Source organism: Palaemon carinicauda, chromosome 1, assembly GCF_036898095.1.
Source record: "Palaemon carinicauda isolate YSFRI2023 chromosome 1, ASM3689809v2, whole genome shotgun sequence".
Classification (NCBI taxonomy): Eukaryota; Metazoa; Arthropoda; class Malacostraca; order Decapoda; family Palaemonidae; genus Palaemon; species Palaemon carinicauda.
Genome location: NC_090725.1, coordinates 79,680,633 through 79,704,679, shown reverse-complemented (window position 1 = coordinate 79,704,679; position 24,047 = coordinate 79,680,633). Strand labels below are relative to the sequence as shown.

General features: G+C 36.2%; 1 protein-coding gene across 2 annotated transcripts in view; it reads right to left on the bottom strand.

Annotated features, from left to right (window-relative positions):
• Positions 1-24,047, bottom strand: part of LOC137642542 (pyrokinin-1 receptor-like) — a 613,424-nt gene that overhangs the window by 39,743 nt on the left and 549,634 nt on the right. Inside the window, exons 5-7 of one of the 2 annotated variants that reach the window (XM_068375200.1) lie at positions 17,352-17,557; positions 5,017-5,105; positions 4,207-4,956 (exon numbers count right to left, since the gene is read on the bottom strand). In XM_068375200.1, coding sequence (XP_068231301.1) covers positions 4,497-4,956; positions 5,017-5,105; positions 17,352-17,557 — 755 coding nt within the window. In that variant the 3' untranslated portion in view covers positions 4,207-4,496. Of the gene's footprint in view, positions 1-4,206; positions 4,957-5,016; positions 5,106-17,351; positions 17,558-24,047 lie in introns of those variants that run through there. The other variant, XM_068375190.1, reaches the window with a different exon arrangement.

Sequence of the window (24,047 nt, the reverse complement as noted above, 5' to 3'; positions counted from 1 at the left end):
TTCCTTTCCAGTTTCCAGCAAAAGAAAAGAGACTTTCCTCGCCAGTTTCCAGCAAAAGAAAAGACTTTCCTCGCCAGTTTCCAGCAAAAGAAAAAGACTTTCCTCGCCAGTTTCCAGCAAAAGAAAAGACTTTCCTCGCCCGTTTCCAGCAAAAGAAAAAGACTTTCCTCGCCAGTTTCCAGCAAAAGAAAAAGACTTTCCTCGCCAGTTTCCAGCAAAAGAAAAAGACTTTCCTCGCCAGTTTCCAGCAAAAGAAAACTTTCTTCGCCAGTTTCCAGCAAAAGAAAAGACTTTGCTCGCCAGTTTCCAGCAAAAGAAAAGACTTTCCTCGCCAGTTTCCAGCAAAAGAAAAGACTTTCCTCGCCAGTTTCCAGCAAAAGAAAAGACTTTCCTCGCCAGTTTCCAGCAAAAGAAAAGACTTTCCTCGCCAGTTTCCAGCAAAAGAAAAGACTTTCCTCGCCAGTTTCCAGCAAAAGAAAAGACTTTCCTCGCCAGTTTCCAGCAAAAGAAAAGACTTTCCTCGCCAGTTTCCAGCAAAAGAAAAGACTTTCCTCGCCAGTTTCCAGCAAAAGAAAAGACTTTCCTCGCCAGTTTCCAGCAAAAGAAAAGACTTTTCTCGCCAGTTTCCAGCAAAAGAAAAGACTTTCCTCGCCAGTTTCCAGCAAAAGAAAAGACTTTCCTCGCCAGTTTCCAGCAAAAGAAAAAAACTTTCCTCGCCAGTTTCCAGCAAAAGAAAAGACTTTCCTCGCCAGTTTCCAGCAAAAGAAAAGACTTTCCTCGCCAGTTTCCAGCAAAAGAAAAGAGACTTTCCTCGCCAGTTTCCAGCAAAAGAAAAGACTTTCCTCGCCAGTTTCCAGCAAAAGAAAAGAGACTTTCCTCGCCAGTTTCCAGCAAAAGAAAAGACTTTCCTCGCCAGTTTCCAACAAAAGAAAAGACTTTCCTTGCCAGTTTCCAGCAAAAGAAAAGACTTTTCTCGCCAGTTTCCAGCAAAAGAAAAGACTTTCCTCGCCAGTTTCCAACAAAAGAAAAGACTTTTCTCGCCAGTTTCCAACAAAAGAAAAGACTTTTCTCGCCAGTTTCCAGCAAAAGAAAAGACTTTTCTCGCCAGTTTCCAACAAAAGAAAAGACTTTTCTCGCCAGTTTCCAGCAAAAGAAAAGACTTTTCTCGCCAGTTTCCAGCAAAAGAAAAGACTTTCCTCGCCAGTTTCCAACAAAAGAAAAGACTTTCCTCGCCAGTTTCCAACAAAAGAAAAGACTTTCCTCGCCAGTTTCCAACAAAAGAAAAGACTTTTCTCGCCAGTTTCCAGCAAAAGAAAAGACTTTCCTCGCCAGTTTCCAGCAAAAGAAAAGACTTTCCTCGCCAGTTTCCAACAAAAGAAAAGACTTTTCTCGCCAGTTTCCAGCAAAAGAAAAGACTTTCCTCGCCAGTTTCCAGCAAAAGAAAAGACTTTCCTCGCCAGTTTCCAGCAAAAGAAAAGACTTTCCTCGCCAGTTTCCAGCAAAAGAAAAGACTTTCCTCGCCAGTTTCCAGCAAAAGAAAAGACTTTCCTCGCCAGTTTCCAGCAAAAGAAAAGACTTTTCTCGCCAGTTTCCAGCAAAAGAAAAGACTTTCCTCGCCAGTTTCCAGCAAAAGAAAAGACTTTCCTCGCCAGTTTCCAGCAAAAGAAAAGACTTTCCTCGCCAGTTTCCAGCAAAAGAAAAGACTTTCCTCGCCAGTTTCCAGCAAAAGAAAAGAGACTTTCCTCGCCAGTTTCCAGCAAAAGAAAAGACTTTCCTCGCCAGTTTCCAGCAAAAGAAAAGAGACTTTCCTCGCCAGTTTCCAGCAAAAGAAAAGACTTTCCTCGCCAGTTTCCAACAAAAGAAAAAGACTTTCCTCGCCAGTTTCCAACAAAAGAAAAAGACTTTTCTCGCCAGTTTCCAGCAAAAGAAAAGACTTTCCTCGCCAGTTTCCAGCAAAAGAAAAGACTTTCCTCGCCAGTTTCCAGCAAAAGAAAAGACTTTCCTCGCCAGTTTCCAGCAAAAGAAAAGACTTTCCTCGCCAGTTTCCAGCAAAAGAAAAGAGACTTTCCTCGCCAGTTTCCAGCAAAAGAAAAGACTTTCCTCGCCAGTTTCCAGCAAAAGAAAAGACTTTCCTCGCCAGTTTCCAGCAAAAGAAAAGACTTTCCTCGCCAGTTTCCAGCAAAAGAAAAGACTTTCCTCGCCAGTTTCCAGCAAAAGAAAAGACTTTCCTCCCCAGTTTCCAGCAAAAGAAAAGACTTTCCTCGCCAGTTTCCAGCAAAAGAAAAGAGACTTTCCTCGTCAGTTTCCAGCAAAAGAAAAGACTTTCCTCGCCAGTTTCCAGCAAAAGAAAAAGACTTTCCTCGCCAGTTTCCAGCAAAAGAAAAAGACTTTCTTCGCCAGTTTCCAGCAATGCTCCTATTGACGTAAATGGTAAAATGAGAAACTTTGGTCCTGTTCTCGAAAGAAACTTGTTGGCAGGCCTTTGTGCCCTTTTAGCTCGGAAAAGTTTCCTGATCGCTGATTGGTTAGAATGATCTTGTCCAACCAATCAGCGATCCAGAAACTTTTCCGAGCTAAAAGGGCACCGCTGCGAGTCGGTGCAAATATGCATCGCTAAAAGAAATGGACTATAGTAAGTATACATATGCCGCGCGGGCGCGCGCCCCCCTTTGTGTGTGTGTCTATAAGCTATTATGTATGCATGTGCTTAAATATGATGTATTGTATCAACATTTAGTTAACAGAGATGACTGACCTACAGTTTGCTATGTAACTATTAGTTACTTGACCTATTACATAAGAAAATAGATGGGTTTTTACATTGGTTATTGCAAAAAGCGCCATATTATGCACGAAATCTCCTAACGAGTACGTGGTGCCCGATCATCTAAACGCATGATCTAAATCTACTGTACATAAAAGTGACTGTGCTAAGGTTCTTAAGCTTGCTGCACACTGAGCCCGAACGGACGCGCCCGAACAGAACCGAAACGTCCGATAGAAATCGAAATCATGAATTCTTACCTGACTGCGCACACTGGGCCAGAACAGAACGGAACCCGACGCAGTATTCTTTGAAAGATATTTTTTCTGAAGCTTTGGCGGCGGTTCTGTTCCGGCTCAGTGTGCGGCAAGCTTTACCCTATCGTTCTTTTGGTCCAAAAAGGATTTGATGCCAGGCAATCATAATAGGATCCTACCTCCAAAGGTACTCGCATGGAACAGTATATGGTTCATGTGATTTCGAACATCATCTCCGAAAATAGATTGTCCTATGTAGAGTACTGTGAGTTATTATGAATCAATTCTCTTAACTTGAGAGAGAGAGAGAGAGAGAGAGAGAGAGAGAGAGAGAGAGAGAGAGAGAGAGAGAGAGAGAGAGAGAGAGACCGGGGTGGGTATATTGTGTTAATATTTCGGGATTAAAGTTAGCAGCTGTGGTTAGAATATAATAATATATATATGTATACTTAGAAATATTATGAGCAAGTTTGTACATTGTGCGTTTATATATATATATATATATATATATATATATATATATATATATATATATATATCTATATATATATATATATATATATAAATATATATATGTATATATATATATATGTATAATATATATACACATATGTATGCATATATAAATATAATATATATTTATATATATGAATATATATATATACATATATATATATATATATATATATATATATATATATATATATATATATATATCTATATATACATATATGTATATAGATTTGTATATATATAAATATATGAAATATATACATATATATATACATATATAAATATATATATATATATATATATATATATATGTGTGTGTATATATATATATATATATATATATATATATATATATATATATATATATGGACTGTATGTATATATCCTTTTCTGAATGATGACTTGTCCTAGACCTTCGTATGTATGCATATATTTGTGTCTTACATTGGTTTGTTGAATATAAGAAAATGACTCAATTAAAGCTTTTAAAGATATATGTATGTATGTAAATATATATATATATATATATATATATATATATATATATATATATATATATATATATATATATATATATATATATGTACATAATCAATATACTGGTTGTAAATTGTAATGCTCATATTTCTTTCGTAAAAACTAGTTTATAATGCTCTCCTGTAGCTTTCAGCATTATCGTAATCTTAAACTAACTTTGTTTTGACATTAATGTCAACTGAACAGTGATGCTTGTTTTATATCTCATTGAAAAGGAAGAACTGTTATTTCCCTATGAAGCTTCCTCCTGATTAATTTTCCATACTTTTCATCGTTATCTATTTAAACATTTTGATATATATCATTTCATCCTTTGCATTTTATGGTTCTCCATGTTATTTCCTCTGGTTTATTTTCAGTATTATTAATTGAGGAATTTAAAATTCTTGTCCTTTCGTCATGCAATTCCTCCAGTGTTTTCAAGCTCAACCCTCCAGGTTCTTCATTCGCCCCATGACTTCGGCGAGTTCCTTCTGCGTGAACTCTTGCTCCACGTGAATCATCGAACAATTGCTGATCGATCCTCCACTCAGGAGACTGTCAGACTGGCTCCGTTTGCGAGACCCCAACGTTGTGGTAGCGCTGTTGGCCACATACATATCAATGGGGTTCTCGATGACCTCTGGCTGGCGACTATAGGGCTTAAAGAGGGGTCTGAATCTAGAAATGCCCCGCCCTCCTCTGCCCTCAGGTTTCTTAGAGGAGGTCAAAAAATGCCTTTTACCGCTGGCCCTTCGAATGCCATTCAGTTCTTGGATGATGCTGGTCTTCTTGGCTTGGGGGCCCAGCCCTTTGGAGTTCCCGGTCATGGTGTCGATGCTGGAGGAGCTGACGGCCACGGTAGCCTCAGAGACAAAAGTATGGTCTGTAAGTTCAAGCCTTGAACTTACAGACCCAGTCCGCGCGCTTTCATCAAACCTACACCCTTGAACTTCAAGGGTGTACGTTTGATGAGAGCGTCCGGACTGGGAGGGTAAGTGTGACCTACCTCCGCCTGCTCCAGAATTCCTGCCACAGCAGCTCTCTAAGGTAACCTGGAACGAAAGATAAAGATAAGGTTTGTTTTATATTTACCTTTTTTTATTTACAATAAACTATATCGCCGTCAATGGCCTTAGATGTCAGGATGCCAGAAAACCTCAAATCAATCAATCAATTAATTATCAATAATGAAATATAGAGACGGTTTAGTTTACTTTGAAAGACTTAACAATGAAATATATAGACTGTTTATCTTACTCTTAAATACTCAACAATGAAATATATAGACGGTTTATTTTACTTTGAAAGACTCAACAATGAATTATATAGACTGTTTGCTTTACTCTTAAATACTCAACAGTTAAATATATAGACGGTTTATTTTACTCTGAAAGACTCAACAATGTAATATATACTGTTTATTTTACTCTTAATTACTCAACAATGAATTATATAGACGGTTTATTTTACTTTGAAAGACTCAACAATGAATTATATAGACGGTTTATTTTACTCTGAAAGACTTAACAATGAAATATATAGACTGTTTATTTTACTCTTAAATACTCAACAATGAAACATATAGACGGTTTATTTTACTTTGAAAGACTCAACAATGAATTATATAGACGGTTTATTTTACTATGAAAGACTCAACAATGAAATAGAGCGTGTTTATTTTACTCTGAAGAAGAATATAACGACACTTGCAATGTAACCTAAAAAGAAAATTAAATGTTCAAATTAAAATTAAATGAGAAACCAACATGGGATATAATTTAGCTTGGAAGTAGATATAAAGAAAAAGTCATTCAACAATAAATGGAATCAACATCATCCTGCGGTACAGAAGATAATTTTCCCTTCTTTTATTTAATTGTAGAAGGCTCTCTCTCTCTCTCTCTCTCTCTCTCTCTCTCTCTCTCTCTCTCTCTCTCTCTCTCTCTCTCTCTCTCTCCATTTATTGCAGCTTTTCGATCTTATGAATAAGTACCGTCGTTCTGTTCCTTATTCATGTGATGTCCACTTTTTCACTTGATAGAATAGGTAACTGACTCGTACATCACCATACACTTAACAGATGTCACACTGTAACACACTGTAACAATATTTAACTTTAAACCCGCTAGAGGGCAAAATTGTCTTTTACTTTATTCACGACTAAATTCATATATAGACTCCTCAAAAGAGTGGAAAGATTATGGTAGCCTTTCTTCTTTCAGTTTGTACAAACTGTTAGACGACTGTTTGATAAGGGAAAAAATCGGTACCAAGATCACTGCATCTGGGTCAATTGATCTGCTAAGTACTTTCCGGTTTTTGTGCACAATGATAGGCATGCAAGATTAGCCTTGTGTTGGCTTCCTTGTGATTGCAAGGAGCAAGGATGGGACATGTGTCACCCATGTGACATGAGAACACATGTTCATTCAGTGCAATAGATCTCCTTCCCTTCAGGAGAGAGCTGATTGATTCACTGAGACAAATACTGGAAGAGATCACTTTCATTCATGGCGAAGAGGGAAATTAAAAATTTTTCATTTCTTTGAGCTCATACGTGATCGGAGGGGTATTTGATAGCAGCTCTATAGTGTAAGTAGAGTATTAGCAACGTAAACATTTACAGGGTGTTTCCAAAAATTTGATAGCATTTCGCAGTACAATAACTTTACTAGATCCTGTTTAAATGACTTCAAATCTTAATAGCATGTGTAAAAACAGTGCGAAATTTCATGATTAATGTTTGATGTCTTTACCTTTACAGGTATAGAAATTGCAGTCACTGCAAAAGAAAAAGCATTCTGTGTGTTGAAGTATGCCCGAACACAGTCAAACAAGACTGTGCAGTGTGTATTTGTGAGAGAATTCTCTAAAAAGTCACCAACAGAAATGCAGATTTGGACAGGGCACAAAAAGTTCAAAAAGGAAGGCTGTCTGTTCTCGGCAAAAGGATCTGGACGACCACAAACATCAGAAGAGATTGTCGAGCGGGTTCATCAAAAGCTCGTGCAAAGCCCCAAGAAATTCATAAGAACAACAAGTCTGGAAATTCAGATTCCTCCAACGACAGTTTGGCTCGTTCTTAGGAAACGCTTGCTAATGAAACCCTACAAATTGCAGCTTGTTCAGGCCATAATGCCAGATGACAAGCAAAAACGCAAGCAATTCTGTATTGATATGCAAGAGAAACTTGAAGAAGTCGAGTTCAGGGGCCGTCTTGTTTTCAGTGATGAGGCCACATTTCACACGAGTGGCAAAGTCAATAAGAATACTGTTCGCATTTGCGCTGAAGAAAATCCTCATGCCGCAGTTGAACATGAGAGGGACTCGCCAAAAGTGAATGTGTTCAGCACCATCTCCAAGAATCCTGTTCATGGCTCATTTTTCTTTGAGGGAAATGTGACAGGTGATGGCCATCTGGAAATGCTTCATAACTGGCTAATGGATGAGCTCATTGCAAATAAACGTGAAGACTTCCTTTTTCAACAGGACGGGGCTCCACCACACTGGAAGCTCACTGTGCGGGCTTATCTCAATGACAATATGCAAGGGAGATGGATCGGGCGTGCTGGTGTTGAAGACAGTGTGCTGCTGAAATGGCCGCCCTGTTCACCTGACCCTAACACCTTGTGGTCTTTTCCTCTGGGGCTATGTGAAGGGAATAGTGTATGTTCCCCCTCTTCCTGCAAACATAGAAGAACTCAAACAGAGAATTACTTCCGCACTGGAGACTGTTACCCAAGACATGCTAGGGCGTGTTTGGGAGGAGCTGGCCTACCGACTTGACGTGTGCCGTGTCTCAAGTGGTGGTGCGCATATTGAACATTTGTGAAATCGTTCATGGAATCCTCATGCCTTTGAATATCCCAAATGACATAAAATTTTTCGAAACACCCTGTATGTTTTTATATATATATATATATATATATATATATACATACACATACATATATATATATATATATATATATATATATATATATATATATATATATATATATATATATATATTATGGAAAATATGTAGAAGTATTGTTCTATGCAGTGAGATTAATGACCTTTTTAAGAGTAATATGACCGTCATAAATTGTAGGTTGCGATCAGTGAACTATTTTACAGGTGACGTGTGCCAAGTCTCATATGTGAGGTATGGAAAGCCTATTGATGACAGTATATTTCCATCACAGTGGAGAATTCCCCAAAATCTAACAATTCAGCATATTGACAAAGCAACATTATATTTTACTTGCCGAGGGTTAAGCAGTACCACTCGAGCGATCATAAGAGCAAGTGGGTACTCGTCTGAGAGTATCGGGCTGTATAAAGTGTATTCATAAACCTTTTTGTAATAAAGTGAAAAAACCAACGTCCCGCCCGATGTCTCATTATCCGTTGACAGATATATATATATATATATATATATATATATATATATATATATATATATATATATATATATATATATTATCATCGTCTCCTATGCCTATTGACGTTAAAGGCCTTGGTTAGATTTCGCCATGCGTCTCTATTTTTAGTTTTTATTTCAATATTTCGACGATCATCATCTCCGACTTCACGCTTTATAGTCCTCAGCAATGTAGGTCTAGGTCTTCCATCTCTTCTAGTACTTTGTAGAGTCCAGTTAAATGTTTGGTGAACTAATTTCACTTGGGGAGTGCAAGGAGCATGCCCAAACTATCTCCATTTGTAACTCTCAAATGACACATGAGTTTCTGCTATCTATTGTGAATACTGTTTGATACCCTTGACAATGAGGCATTTGATGACTAAATGCCCACTTATAACACAGAAAGAAACGGATATCTGTTTGAGGCTCGAGGTGAGGATGGCAGGTTCATCCTTGCCAAGATCCTTGGACATGATGTGTCCTACAACGTTAGTGGCATTTTTAGGTTTATTTCAGAAGCAGGTCTTCTGAAAGCTATTTAACTTTTATAACATATTTGCTTTCATGGCTTTAATTGATTATTGTTTTACTCCTTATTTATAATGAACGATGTCAGCTTCAATGACCTTCGATGTCAGGATGGCAGAAAACTTCAAATCATTCATTCATCATGATTTCCTCCACATATGACACTCGAGTAATATCTCTTATAGTTTTATTTCTAATCATGTCCTGCCATTTAATTCCGAATATTCAGCTGAGGGCTTTTTTCTCAAATCTACTAAATCTGTTGGAGATTGTATCATTGTCATACCAGGACTCGTGTCCATACAGTAACACAGATCTCACTAAACTTATATATAGCCTGATTTTTATATGAAATTTTAGGACATTTGCTTTCATATTTTTTTTTGACCCTGCCATTGCCTGACTTGCTTTTTTTCAATCTTTCGTTAAACTCCAACTCTAAAGACCATGTATTCAAGATCATAGTTCCCAAATGTCTTCTAGAAGCTTAGGTGTATCAAACTTAGGTTTTTATCTATATTTATGTTGGGTAATTTCAGTTTTACTTTCTGTGTGGCAATGAGGAGCTGGTGATCACTACCAATATACTGCACTAACAACCAGTATTTAATACTTTTCTCAGTAACATTATGCACATGTCAATAAAGAAATATGAGTACATGGAAATGACCAAAGTATTGGGAACTTCATGAGTTGGTATCAGTCTATAGTTCTTGTCACCCAAGGCAATCCACAATTCATCCAGTGATAACTTACGAAAGGTGGTGGCTGCCAAGATCACTGCATCTGTGGCAATTGATCTGCTAAGTACTTTCCGGTTTTTGTGCACAATGATAGGCATGCAAGATTAGCCTTGTGTTGGCTTCCTTGTGATTGCAAGGAGCGAGGATGGGACATGTGTCACCCCTGTGACATGAGAACACATGTTCATTCAGTGCAATAGATCTCCTTCCCTCCAGGAGAGAGCTGAGCGATTTACTGAGACAAATACTGGAAGAGATCACTTTTATTTTCGGCCACTCAGAGACAATTCGGCCAGTTCTTTGGGATTGGTGTAACACCAGTGATTTAAGGGAACTTCCAGATCCTCTCTTTTGTCTTGTTGAACTCTTCAGGCTACCTTTCATGTATCGAACCCATACCACACCTAGATGTTTTGTGGTCTGCAGGTTTCTCCATATATAAGGTATGGACACTTCTTTAACATAGTCACCAAATGTAGCACAGATTTTTGGCAGACGCATATTGACGAACATACCTCCATTTAGAATTTTGGTATCTACAAATGGGGGGCTATAGTCCACTGGTTTTCTCTGTCACCTGATCTTATAAGTGTTTTCCTGTGGTGTTTTTATGCAAAATGATAAGCATGCAAGATTAGCCTTGTGATTGCAAAGAGCAAGGGCTGGGTATGTGTCACACCTGTGTGACACGAGAACACCTGTCCCTTCAATGCAATGCAATAGATCTCTTTCCCTTCAGGATGGAGCAGAGCAATGCACTGATATAAATACTGGAAGAGATCACTTATTTTCAGCCACTCAGAGAAAATTCGGCCAGTTCTTTGGGATTGATGTAGCACAAGCGATTTGGAGGCAACTTCCAGATCCTCTCTTTTGTATTGTTGGACTCTTCAGGCTACCTTTCATGTATCGATCCCATATCACATCTAGATCCTTTGTGGTGTACAGGTTTTTCAGTATATAAGGTATGGACTCTTCTTCAACATAGTCACCAAATGTAGCACAGATATTTGGCAGGAGCATATTGACCAACATACCCCCATTTAGAATTTTAGCATCTACGAATAGTGGGCTATAGTCCACTGATGTAACAAGCTTATCAAAGCATATGATAAAGTCTGACTTTGTTTCCTGTCTGAGCTAACCCATATCAAAAAGAGAAGGTGAGTTACCCTGGTTTTCATGTCTGAAAAACTCATCCATCTCTCCACTATCAGATTGACCTAAGGTGTACATCTCATTGAATAGCTCACAGTTGTTTTTCAGAGTGCAGATATGATTACAGGTTTTCGTCAGCCATGGGGTTATGTATTATGGAAGAGCGTCAATTTGTTTTTGGAAATGATATCTCCTAACTTCCTGTCAATTCAAACTAGATCATTACTGTCATATATGAATGGGAGTTCCAATTCCTGGAACGTTGTGACCATGGTTTTCACATTTTGCAAATTTTGTTTGTACAGAATATGATTGGTCGTGGAGCTTAGTGGATTTTGTGCGACTCGTTCCGCATGAAGTTTCAAATTGATGATTCATCCGAGTAATTTCTGTACCAGTTGTGATCCCCTGAATGAAAGCAAAAGGATTATCTGTGTTTGCAATGACACCTCCAACTCCTTTGAGGTGTTCATTCATCTGTTTAAGGGCTTGGTACATGGCTGTAGACGAGAATACGCTTGATGACTTCTTTGTAATGCCGAAATTCACCATAAGCAAGCGATACTTGGTATTTCAAGCCTAACCATAACTTTGATAAGGACAGGGAGCTGTCTTGCATCGTTGGTGTGCTCCATCGAAAACATCCATGGAACTATCTGTCCAAGGCATCGGACATAGAGCTTGAAATCTGCTTGACGGTGAGAATGCGCAAAGTGCATTGAAGTTCTACTATTATTCTTTATCAATAAAAAGTGGATATAACGGGATTATTTGTTTTCCAATAGGTTCCTTGTGTGGGAAAACATCAGGTTAGCATACTTAAACAACGAATTATGTTCCGCAGGTGCTGAAAAATTGGCTAAATTCTTCTGTGCCAGCGGCCATTTTGAAAAGGAAGATGGCGGCCTAAATTTTGGTGATATCGCAACATGCAAATTTTCAGACTTTCTTCACAATCTGAACGTTTCTGCTAAATTCTGTCCCCTAAGCTACTGTACTATCAAGAACAGCCGAATGGGTTCATAGATATTGCAAAAGAAGCAAGGGAAGGAAGAGAAGACGAGGGATTGACGAACTTGGAACATTTGTTGGTATAGACTGGCATAGAAAAAAAACATTAACAGACGTGAGAGGAAGGCTATGTCTGAGCCCTTTAAAGGCTGTTCATGGATGACAGAAGAAGGGACAGTGACATTGCCATAGCTAGGGAAGGGCAGGTAATGGCTGTTGATAATTCAGCAAGTTAGACCTATAGGCTCCCTATAGCTCTCAAGGATGGTGAAGTTGCAGACACTACAAGCAACTATCGAGTTTGAGTGGGACTCGAATCCCAGCCCAGTGATCGTCAAGCAGGGATGTTTCCAATATACCACCACAACCCCTGCTTGGGACTAGTTACGGCTGGTGATGATATATATATATATATATATATATATATATATATATATATAGAAATATATATATATATACACACACACATATATATATATATGCGTGTGTTTGTCTGAGGGTATATGCTTATGCCGTATATTGTCACTCCTCTTTTTCTTTAGCTGTATGAGTTTGATGTGCGTCGAAATGACGCTAATGATTTAACTTTCTTACGCCGCAAAAGATTTTAATGTTTCTGGTTTTTTTTTTTTTTTTTTTTTTTTTTTTTTTTTTTTTTTCGAAGACTCGCTAAATAACATGGTCTGGCTTAGAACTGCTGGAAACAAGAATATAAAAAGGGATGAATAAATCTCTTAGCCCTGAGGAAGTTTTGCTGTTATTAAACTATATTTCTAGCAAGTTTTCATTAAGAAAAAATATGTGTAAAGGAGGAAAGGGAAAATTTAATAGAATTGAGGATAACAATTGACTACTTTTTGTTTGTTTTTCAATCAAAGGTCTATGAAAAGGACTAGTTTGAATGAAAAGAAACAGTGAATTTAAAGAGGTTTAGCGTTTGTCAGACATTTCATCAGAGCTAATATGTTTCCTTTATCAGTTTAATGGATTTTTTTTATTCAGTTTTATGCTACATGTGAATGGTTGATGCAAAAGATACGATATTATCATGTAAGTGTATTGGATTTTATTACATTCATTAAGCAAGTTTTCATTAAAAAAAATATGTGTAAAGGAGGAAAGGGAAAATTTAATAGAATTGATAATAACAATTGACTACTTTTTGTTTGTTTTTCAATCAAAGGTCTATGAAAAGGACTAGTTTGAATTAAAAGAAACAGTGAATTGTAGAAAGAAGAATATGCCCGTAACTATAAGACAAAGGTCTTTTCCAAAGAAGAAAGTCTGCGTGAATTACCGAAAGAGAGGCTGGGTGAAAATGTAAAGGAGGAAAGGGAAAATTTAATAGAATTGAGGATAACAATTGACTACTTTTTGGTTGTTCTTCAATCAAAGGTCTATGAAAAGGACTAGTTTGAATGAAAAGAAACAGTGAATTGTAGAAAGAAGATGCCCGTAACTATAAGACAAAGGTCTTTTCCAAAGAAGAAAGTCTGTGTGAATTACTGAAAGAGAGGCTGGGTGACAATATCCTAATTGGCAGTGAGGGAAAGAAGCGTTCCAGCAATGTTATTGTTTCCTCGTAGTAAGTATCACAGGTATTGGCCAGCCTCATGTTATTGTTCAAGATTAGGAGAAATGATTGATCGCGGGGAGAGACCAGAATTTAAAATACTAAAAGGATGTTTATTGTATAAAATCAGAACAAGAAATGTAGATTGATTGATTGATTGGTTTAAAGTTTTCAGGCATTTAGATCAATCAATCAATCAATCTACATTTCTTGTTAGAAATGTAGAAGGGAAATGGCCCTAATAAGCAGTGACAGAACACAATCCGACACGCAGGATATATTATTATTATTATTATTATTATTATTATTATTATTATTATTATTTTATTATTATTACTATCCAAGCTACAACCCCAGTTCGAAAAGCAAGATGCTATAAGCCCAGGGGCTCCAACAGGGAAAAATAGCCCAGTGAGGAAAGGAAATAAGGAAATAAATAAATGAAGAGAACAAATTAACAATAAATCATTCTAAAATAAGCAACAACATCAAAACAGACATGTCACATATAAACTATTAACAACATCAAAAACAAATATGTCATAAATAAACTATAAAAAGACTCATGGCCGCCTGGTCGAACAAAAATAAACAATAGTAATACGAATAACTAAGCCAGTAAAACGTCCCAGTAATCCAAACAATTTATATTGATGCCCAATTTCGATTCATCAGACCTATCTATTAGAGTTTTATAATCTTTGGACCAAACATCTAATTCCAAAGGCGTGGAAACAATAGCTAAGCCAGGAAAAGATCCCATTAATCCAAATTCACTGACTAGTTGTGTTTTGAAATTACCGAAAAAATAGTGGAAATTACTGAAAAATAGTGGAAATTACTGAAAAATAGTGGAAATTACTGAAAAATAGTGGAAATTACTGAAAAATAGTGGAAATTACTGAAGAATAGTGGAAATTACTGAAGAATAGTGGAAATTACTGAAAAATAGTGGAAATTACTGAAAAATAGTGGAAATTACTGAAAAATAGTAGAAATTACTAAAAAAATAGTGGAAATTACTGAAAAATAGTAGAAATTACTAAAAAAATAGTGGAAATTACTGAAAAATAGTGGAAATTACTGAAGAATAGTGGAAATTACTGAAAAATAGTGGAAATTACTGAAAAATAGGGGAAATTACTGAAGCATAGTGGAAATTACTGAAAAATAGTGTAAATGTAAAGTGAATTGACATTTATGTAACAGTAACATTTTATGATTGGCAATTTATTTCACAATCAGAAGGATCCCCCTTGGATTCTTTCACATTTGGAAAATTATATACCCAGAGCTTTTGAATGAAAGCAAATCACAGTACCTCACTTTATGATACTCAGAAGGCATATAATACCAATTGGAGGCATTCAATATTAAATCCTTACATCATAATGGTTTTCGAGGACACTTTCCTATTTTCATTAGAAATGTTATTGCTGGAAGAATATTCCAAACTCGTACAGGCATTATTAATTTCGAGTCTTTCAACCTTGACTGTGGTGTACCCCAAGGTAGTTTTCAAGAGGTACTCTGCAATTGCAATTAATGACATAGTTGCTGAAATTCCGCAAGAAGTGAGGATTAGCTTTGAAGCGGAAGACTTCGTAATAATACTACTCGACAAATAATCTTTTTCTCTTGCAAAGAATTTCTAATAATGCCATTCTAAAAAATAAATGGCTGTTGGATTCAGACTTTTTTATAGAAAATATATAGTATGCTCATTCTGAAGAGACTAGAGAGAAAGATTGATGAAAAGCTGAGATATGAAAAAGTATGATTTAGCAAAGGTAGAAGGTGTACTGACCAAATTTCATATTTTAGACATGTACAACAATGTTTAGAATATAGAAATCCACTTTTGATGACATTTGTGGACTATGAAAAAGCCTTTGCTTGTGTGTAGCAGCTAATGTTGTGGGAAGTCCTGCGTTATTATGGAGTTCCTCTTAAATATGTAAATTTGATTAAGTCTATTTGTGTGTGTGTCCGTATGTGCGTGCGTGCCATCTTAATTTAAGGACACTGGAGACCCACACATGTTCAAATAGTACCTGTGTTGGTCTTTTAAGTTCGGTCCTTGTACTGCTTGCGTCTGACAGGTCATGAAGTATCAACATCATCTTGTCATGTCTTGCGGTCACATCTTGTTTGTATTTTCTTTTGTACCAACCGTGTGTCACACGATCGTACATAGTTCAGTTTGTGCTTGTATCTTCTGCTAGATGACCCGCCTACAGTTCGCCTCTCTAGATCAGGGCGCCCTATTTAACATGTACAGTATGTCATTTTTAGGGGGGGGGGGGCATGTACCAACCGTATGTCACACGATCGTACAGAGTTCATTTTGTGCTTGTATCTTCGATCTCCCCTCGCACTAAAAAGAACCTGAAAAATCATGTTTGCTTTTTTCCTCTGTAACATTGTCGATTTCTCAACATGAAAATTCTTGTGGCTTTGAGATTTTGTATATAAAGGAGAGTGTTCTACAATAACTAACTCAGTTGCTTTCACACTGCCTTTGAGTTCACAACCTTCTCTCGGTCTGTTACACTTTTCTCAAGCTCCTTGGATCCACAGACTATTGTTGGATTTTCATTGCTATACTGGTATAGAAGTCTTCTAATTTACTTCCCTCTCTTCTTCAGTTTGTCTCTTCTATATATCTTGTGACTCTTATTACTTGCTTTGGGACAATCTCTCTTGCTAGTTCGACGCGTTTCCTAAAGGAATTTTTGCATTCTCTTTCGTGTACCCTTTGTGAAACACTACGATTTAGTGATTCCATTTAATTTGTAACAATTGCATTGCCAAAATTAAGGCACCCTAGCAGTACCAGCTGAACTCGGTTGAGTCCCTGGTTAGGCTGAAGGAACGTAGAGAGTAGAGGTCCCCTATTTGTTTTGTTTCATTGTTGGTGTCGGCTACCCTCCAAAATTGGGGGAAGTTCCTTGGTATATGGATATGGATGGATAACCGAACCAATGATTTGCATTGGTTTATTAATATTAATTTCATGTAATTCAGGATTCAGAAAAACTTAAATTATGACGAATGAATATAACAAATTTTTGTTTTAACGCTGTAAGAAAAATATAAAATATTTCACCAGTTCAAAGATCCTTTCAAGGAAAAGGAGAGGCAAGGAAAATAAGAGAACATAATCTTATATATGCAAATACTCAAACCCCCACAAATATTCGTTCACCCATACACATATACACAACGTGAAGAACCCCTAGCAAACACCACTCACTGTATATCAGGTAGTCAACACTGCTCTGCTGTTAGTGTCAAACTTGGGCGAGTGGTTTGCGGCAGCGGCAGTGCTGTCCTTGTGTATATCTATATTTGTTTGTGTGTGTGTGTATATATATATATATATATATATATATATATATATATATATATATATATATATATATATATTGTATATATTTATATACTGTATTTCTACTGTATATAATTGTGTGTATATATGTGTATATATATATATATATATATATATATATATATATATATATTGGCTGCATGTCTGTGTATTTGTGCATGTATATACATATATATATATATATATATATATATATATATATATATATATATATATATATATATATATATATACACATAAATATACATCTAGTCTACATGTATGTGTGTGTTTATGCATATGTTTATATGCATACGCTCACACACACACACACACATATATATATATATATATATATATATATATATATATATATATATATATATATATATTTGTGTGTGTGTGTGTATGTGTATGTGTGTGTGAACATCCCAGTATTACAGCAGACAAGGCGAGTGTTATTACAAGTGAACTTGATATTAATGCAAACAACTCACACTCTCTTACCTGCAGGGCTTGCCGGAACCGATTGCTCATGATGTGGTAGAGGATAGGGTTGACGCAAGTTGAGATATAGTAGGATATGCCGGATATGTTGTATAGGACATTGAAGAGCTTCTGTACCACTATGCTGTTGCGATCCGCGTGGATGGCCATGAGGCGTTGAGCTTGGTGCGGGGCGAAGCACACGAAAAAAGCGATCACCACTGCCACTGGAAAATACAACAGGTATAATAATGATGGTCATGATAGTGATCGTCATAATGATAATGAAAATGTTGGGAATGATCAATGCGTTACTATAGTCCATTTCTTTTAGCGAGGCATATTTGCACCGACTCGCAGCGGTGCCCTTTTAGCTCGGAAAAGTTTCCGGATCGCTGATTGGTTGGACGAGATAATTCTAAGCAATTAGCGACCAGGAAACTTTTCCGAGCTAAAAGGGCACGGACTCGCAGCGGTGCCCTTTTAGCTCGGAAAAGTTTCCTGATCGCTGATTGGTTGGACGAGATAATTCTAACCAATCAGCGACCAGGAATCTTTTCCGAGCTAAAAGGGCACCGACTCACAGCGGTGCCCTTTTAGCTCTGAAAAGTTTCCGGATCGCTGATTGGTTGGACGAGATAATTCTAACCAATCAGCGACCAGGAATCTTTTCCGAGCTAAAAGGGCACGGACTCGCAGCGGTGCCCTTTTAGCTCGGAAAAGTTTCCGGATCGCTGATTGGTTGGACAAGATAATTCTGACCAATCAGCGATCAGGAAACTTTTCCGAGCTAAAAGGGCACGGACTGGCGACTCGCAGCGGTGCCCTTTTAGCACGGATAAGTTTCCTGATCGCTGATTGCTTGGACGAGATAATTCTAACCAATCAGCGATCAGGAAATTTTTCCGAGCTAAAAGGGCACCGACTCGCAGCGGTGCCCTTTTAGCTCGGATAAGTTTCCTGATCGCTGATTGGTTGGACGAGATAATTCTCATCAATCAGCGACCAGGAAACTTTTCCGAGCTAAAAGGGCACCGACTCACAGCGGTGCCCTTTTAGCTCGGAAAAGTTTCCTGATCGCGGATTGGTTGGGCGAGATAATTCTAACCAATCAGCGACCAGGAAACTTTTCCGAGCTAAAAGGGCACCGCTGCGAGTCGGTGCAGATATGCATCGCTAAAAGAAATGGACTATAGTCCCCAGGTGGGTTTCTTCTCGGCTGGGTTCCCAAGTCCGGGCCATTTTTAGATGAGAGAATTATAACTGAATTCAATTAACCGTTCGTTCATTTGATTGATTGTAACAGAAAAACTTCCCTGGAAAGTTTTCTATTCACGTCTGTAGAAGTTAGAAAGCTTTTAAATGATTACCTCAGTCCCTCAGAGGGAAGCCAATCTGTTCCTTACATTGAATCAATATAGATGTCTGACAGCCAATTCACAGGATTTGAAAATAATTAAGAGAAACTTTTAAAGAGTTTTATTTATATAGGAGTTTATGTTTTACATATCTATATCTATCTATCTATATATATCTATATATATACATTCATATATATATATATATATATATATATATATATATATATATATATATATATATATATATATATATATATATATACATACATACATACATACATACATACATATATATATATATATATATATATATATATATATATATATATGTATATACATACACTTACCTTAATATATATATATATATATATATATATATATATATATATATATATATATATATATATATATATATATATATGTTTGTTTATGTATGTATGTATGTATATATATGTATATATATATATATATATGTTTGTTTATGTATGTATATATATATATATATATATATATATATATATATATATATATATATATATATATATATATATATATATATATATGATCAACTTAGGAATTGCAGGTGACATAGTTCTATTTAGGGAATCATGGGAGCATTTGCAAAACATAATACAATATTTGAATAGAGAAAACAGAAATGGAGGACTGAAAATGAATATGAGTAAAACTAATATGAGTTTGAATTGAAATGTAGAGAGGGTTATGGACGAGCCTCTAGAGATCTGTAATGGATATAGGTACTTCGTTCAGACATTAAGTGTTTCCCCAGGACATGAGACCGAAATCAGAAGAAAGATAAGCATGGAATGGAGAGCTGTTGGTAAATAATGTAAAATGCCACTTTTTCTAAAAAGAACAGTATTTTATCATATGGTCCTACCAGTATTAACTTGTATGTCATAAACTTGCAGCCTTACTAAAGTCTTAGGACATATGCTAGTTACAACTCAAAGTGCTGTGGAGAGAATAATGATTTGAATATCACTAAGAGACAAAAAAGAGCAACATAGATACGAGAGAAAGGTAAAGTGTAGAGGTAAAGGTAAAGGTAAAGTTGAAGGTTGGAGCAAATGCTTTTTTGTTGACCAGGCGGACATGAGTCTTTTTATAGTTTATATATGACATATTTGTTTTTGACGTTGTTAATAGTTTATATATGACATATCTGTTTTGACGTTGTTGCCTTTTTTAGAATGATTTATTGTTAATTTCTTCTCTTCATTTATTTATTTCCTTATTTCCTTTCCTCACTGTGCTATTTTTCCCTATTGGGGCCCCTGGGCTTATAGCATCTTGCTTTTCCAACTAGGGTTGTAGCTTGGATAGTAATAATAATAATAATAATAATAATAATAATAATGATAATAATAATATATTATGTAATCTATACTGACCTTATTTTCTTTTCTATGACTTCCATTTACCTACTCTTGCAAATTTTCAGTTTTTTCATCTAATGCATTTAAGCATATTATTGCGGTGTTCTCTTAATATCTGAGACTCTTTAGTACCTCTAACAGTGAAGCATTTGTTGACCGAATGCCCCAATTATAATAACTTAAGGAATAGATATTTGTTTGAGGCTCGAGGTGAGGGTGGCAGGTTCATCCTTGCCAAGATTCTTGGACATGATGTGTCCTACTATGCAAGTGGCATTTTTAAATTCATTTCAGAAGCAGGTCTTCTGAAAGCTATCTAACGTTTATAATGACATCCAACTTTTACGGTTTTAATTGAATAATCTTTAATTTTTTTGTATATATAAACCAAATGATATCGGCGTCAATGACCTTAGATGTTAGGATGCCTGAAAACCCTAAATCAATCAATCAATCAATCAATCATAATATCTGCCAGCTGACTTTATATAATCAGTATACTAACATGTCATATACTCCTTCCAATGAAAACATAAGCCATGAGGTAGAAAAACATAAGCTATGGAGTAGAAAAGGAAAGGTACATGGATGAAAGGAATGGGGATTATTTTAGCTGCAATAGATTAACAGAAGAAAATAGCACGTGCTATTATACAAAACAATAGAAATTCTCCATAGGAATTAGGAAGAAATGAATAAAGGTTATAGAAATGCAGAAATTGGAAAGTAAATCTGTGTAGAAAGCCAATGAATTAATGATGAAAACGAAGATCAGTCTAAAGAGAATGTAATTTTCAGAAAATTTCTCGATTTTGGAAGGAGTAAAAAAGTATATATACTGTAAGTATGGCGTTCGTGAATCGTTATGGTAAATGAATGAATGAATGAATGATTTGAAGTTCTCTGGCATCCTGGCATTCCTTATAGTGATAAGAGGTTGAATGATAGAAGGGCACAATGTGTTAATTTGATTTATTATGAAATAATATATGACTGTAATATTGGAATATGTGGCAAACACCAGAATAATGTGATATGATTATAGTAGTGGGAATAAGTGTCAGATGTGGTGTTTGAGGCATGTCTAGAAGATGGAATGATCACAGAGGAATGGGAGAGATAAATCATCATACCTTGAATAAGAGAGACAGACGTCAGTGCAAGAAATAAAGCTAAAACATATTATTAAGTTACATAAGTAGCATACTCATAATTATCAAACCATTTATAGTAAGATTTTGATCAAGTAGCGGTAAGGAAAGAGTAGTATCACTTTAAAGAGTGTTTACAGTAGACGAGTGTCAGGAGGTGCCGCAACTTATTTAGAGTGGTCCAATTATTGTGACTCGTCAGGAGGTGCAGCAACTTATTTAGAGCGGTCCAATTATTGTGACTCGTCAGGAGGTGCAGCAACTTATTTAGAGTGGTCCAATTATTGTGATTCGTCGGGAGGTGCCGCAACTTATTCAGAGTGGTCCAATTATTGTGATTCGTCGGGAGGTGCCGCAACTTATTTAGAGTGGTCCAATTATTGTGACTCGTCAGGAGGTGCAGCAACTTATTTAGAGCGGTCCAATTATTGTGATTCGTCAGGAGGTGCAGCAACTTATTTAGAGTGGTCCAATTATTGTGATTCGGGCAGTCATACTCGAGGACCATACATACAAACTTTCGAGGCAGAAGAAGAATGCCTCTAAGGTGACTTCACAGTTGTGAGGGAGCTAGAAAAAGAAGTCCTACGACACTGGTAATGAAATTGGAGTTTTTAGTGGTGGTTTGTAAACAAGTTAAGATCTATTTTGGCAGAATCTCACTCAGATTCATTCTTTAATCTCACTCAAATTCATCCTTTAATCTCACTCAGATTCATTCTTTAATCTCACTTATATTCATTCTTTAATCTCACTCAGATTCATTCTTTAATCTCACTTATATTCATTCTTTAATCTCACTCAGACTCATTCTTTACAGTCCCTCTCCTCATATCCTCCGGAGTCTCGAGGGACATACTTGATCGACATTCCTGCGACCCTTTGGACATTGTTCCTGGGCAGTCTCCTGATCCTTAGTCAGATGTATTTTTAGAGCAAAAATATATTGTGTCATGGCCACGAATTTGTCGTTATTAAGTTTGGGTAGGATTCATTTTGAAATATAGTCATGTTATGTTTATATGGTATGTGTGTAAATATGGTTGACACCTTACAAATTTACAGCTATGTAGCGTCGTAAAAGTGTGGCGTGCGAGACCCACACATCTTCACTTGTAAATCGGTGTAAATATATTTAAAGTTATATGATGAATAATTAGATTTAGGTTGCAAATAATTAGTTTTAAATGATATCAAACATATTTTAACATTCATTCTAATGGACTGAAGAAAATTTAACATAAATTTAGTATATTTCCATCCACAGTCGAATATGAATTTTTGAATCGTAGTTTTTAATTAAGTGTAATTTTTAATTAGATTCTTTAATTTTAAGTTTATGGTTTAACAATTATTACAGATGTCAGATTTTTTATAGGATCATCCACTTACAGGGATAACCCGTACCCCCCAAAACAAATTTATGTAAAGCCCTCAAAATCTATAATGATGTTAGTTCCAACCTCTGGCAGTCATATGTCAAACAAGGCCATTACTCAAAGGTACATTTTTTACATAGTATATATTCTGTAAGTCTAAAACCTAATTTCATATGAAGATTCTGGTTGCTTTCCAGCTAATGATGTATGCACAATGGATAGGCATTGAGGCAAAAACTAGGATACTTACTTTAATGACATCGTTTGTATTTTCTGTATGGGCCTAGACAGTGCTTCCCAAACTATCTTACCTGACGCCCCCTTTTTGCTTCCAGTAGACCTGTACGCCCCCACTCCTCTCTTTTTTTTTTATATGAAATGATTCTTACATTTATTTCTTAGCATTGTACTGGGAAACAGATTTCTGTTTGTATTACATTTTAATAATGAAAGCCACCCAAACAAATAATAGTACATTCCAGTAACTAAAAACGAAACATTTGGTTCAAAGTGCGCGGAAAAAAGTTTGAACATTAGCAAATTTTATTATTCCATTAAACAAGTAATTCCAAGCAGATGACTTCACGCCCCTCTTGTATCGTGCCCCCCCCCCCCTAGTGGGGCGCACCCCCCAGTTTGGGAACCACTGGTCTAGAGAATGATTTAAGGTAATATTACTCGACATGTTACACGTAGGGTGTTGGGGATATATGGTGTAGAACGTATTTTGTTATAAATAGTTATGGTTAATGATGTAAGGTTATTTTGTATTAGAATATGCAAATGTTTGAGGATAGTTTAGAGCCAAAGGGCTACGTTATATCTCCTCAACTTTTGATTTATTCAAGGATGATGTAATGAAAAAAACAAGTTAGAGAAAGAACATGGAATGTTGATGCAATGCTATTTAATACTAGAAAGGGTTTTGAATCATGTGTAGAGTGGTTGCCATTTGGTGAAACCGCACTGTTAGATGGTAATAAGGACGAGAATCTACTAAGATATGCTAAAAACTTTTAATGGATGGTTGAAAGGAGAGTTTGAAAGTGAATGATAGTACATAAGATAAATGAGTAAATATCAGTCTGGAAGTTGTGAGAATGGAATTGGTTAAGTGGCATAGGTATTTTGGAATAATTAATAATGAAATGATTAGATCTGGAAAAGCAAAAACGTATTTGATCGGAATATGAAGTGAGAGTAATAAAGGAGATAGAGAATGAGGAATTTAAACCTTTTACCCCCAATGGACGTACTGGTACGTTACAAAAAACTCATCCCTTTACCCCCATGGACGTACTGGTACGTCCTTGCAAAAAACTGTTACTTACACTTTTCCATATTTCTTAGAACTTTTTGAGAAACTTCAGGCATTTTCCAAAAGAATGAGACCAACCCGACCTCTTTATGACGAAAATTGAGGCTG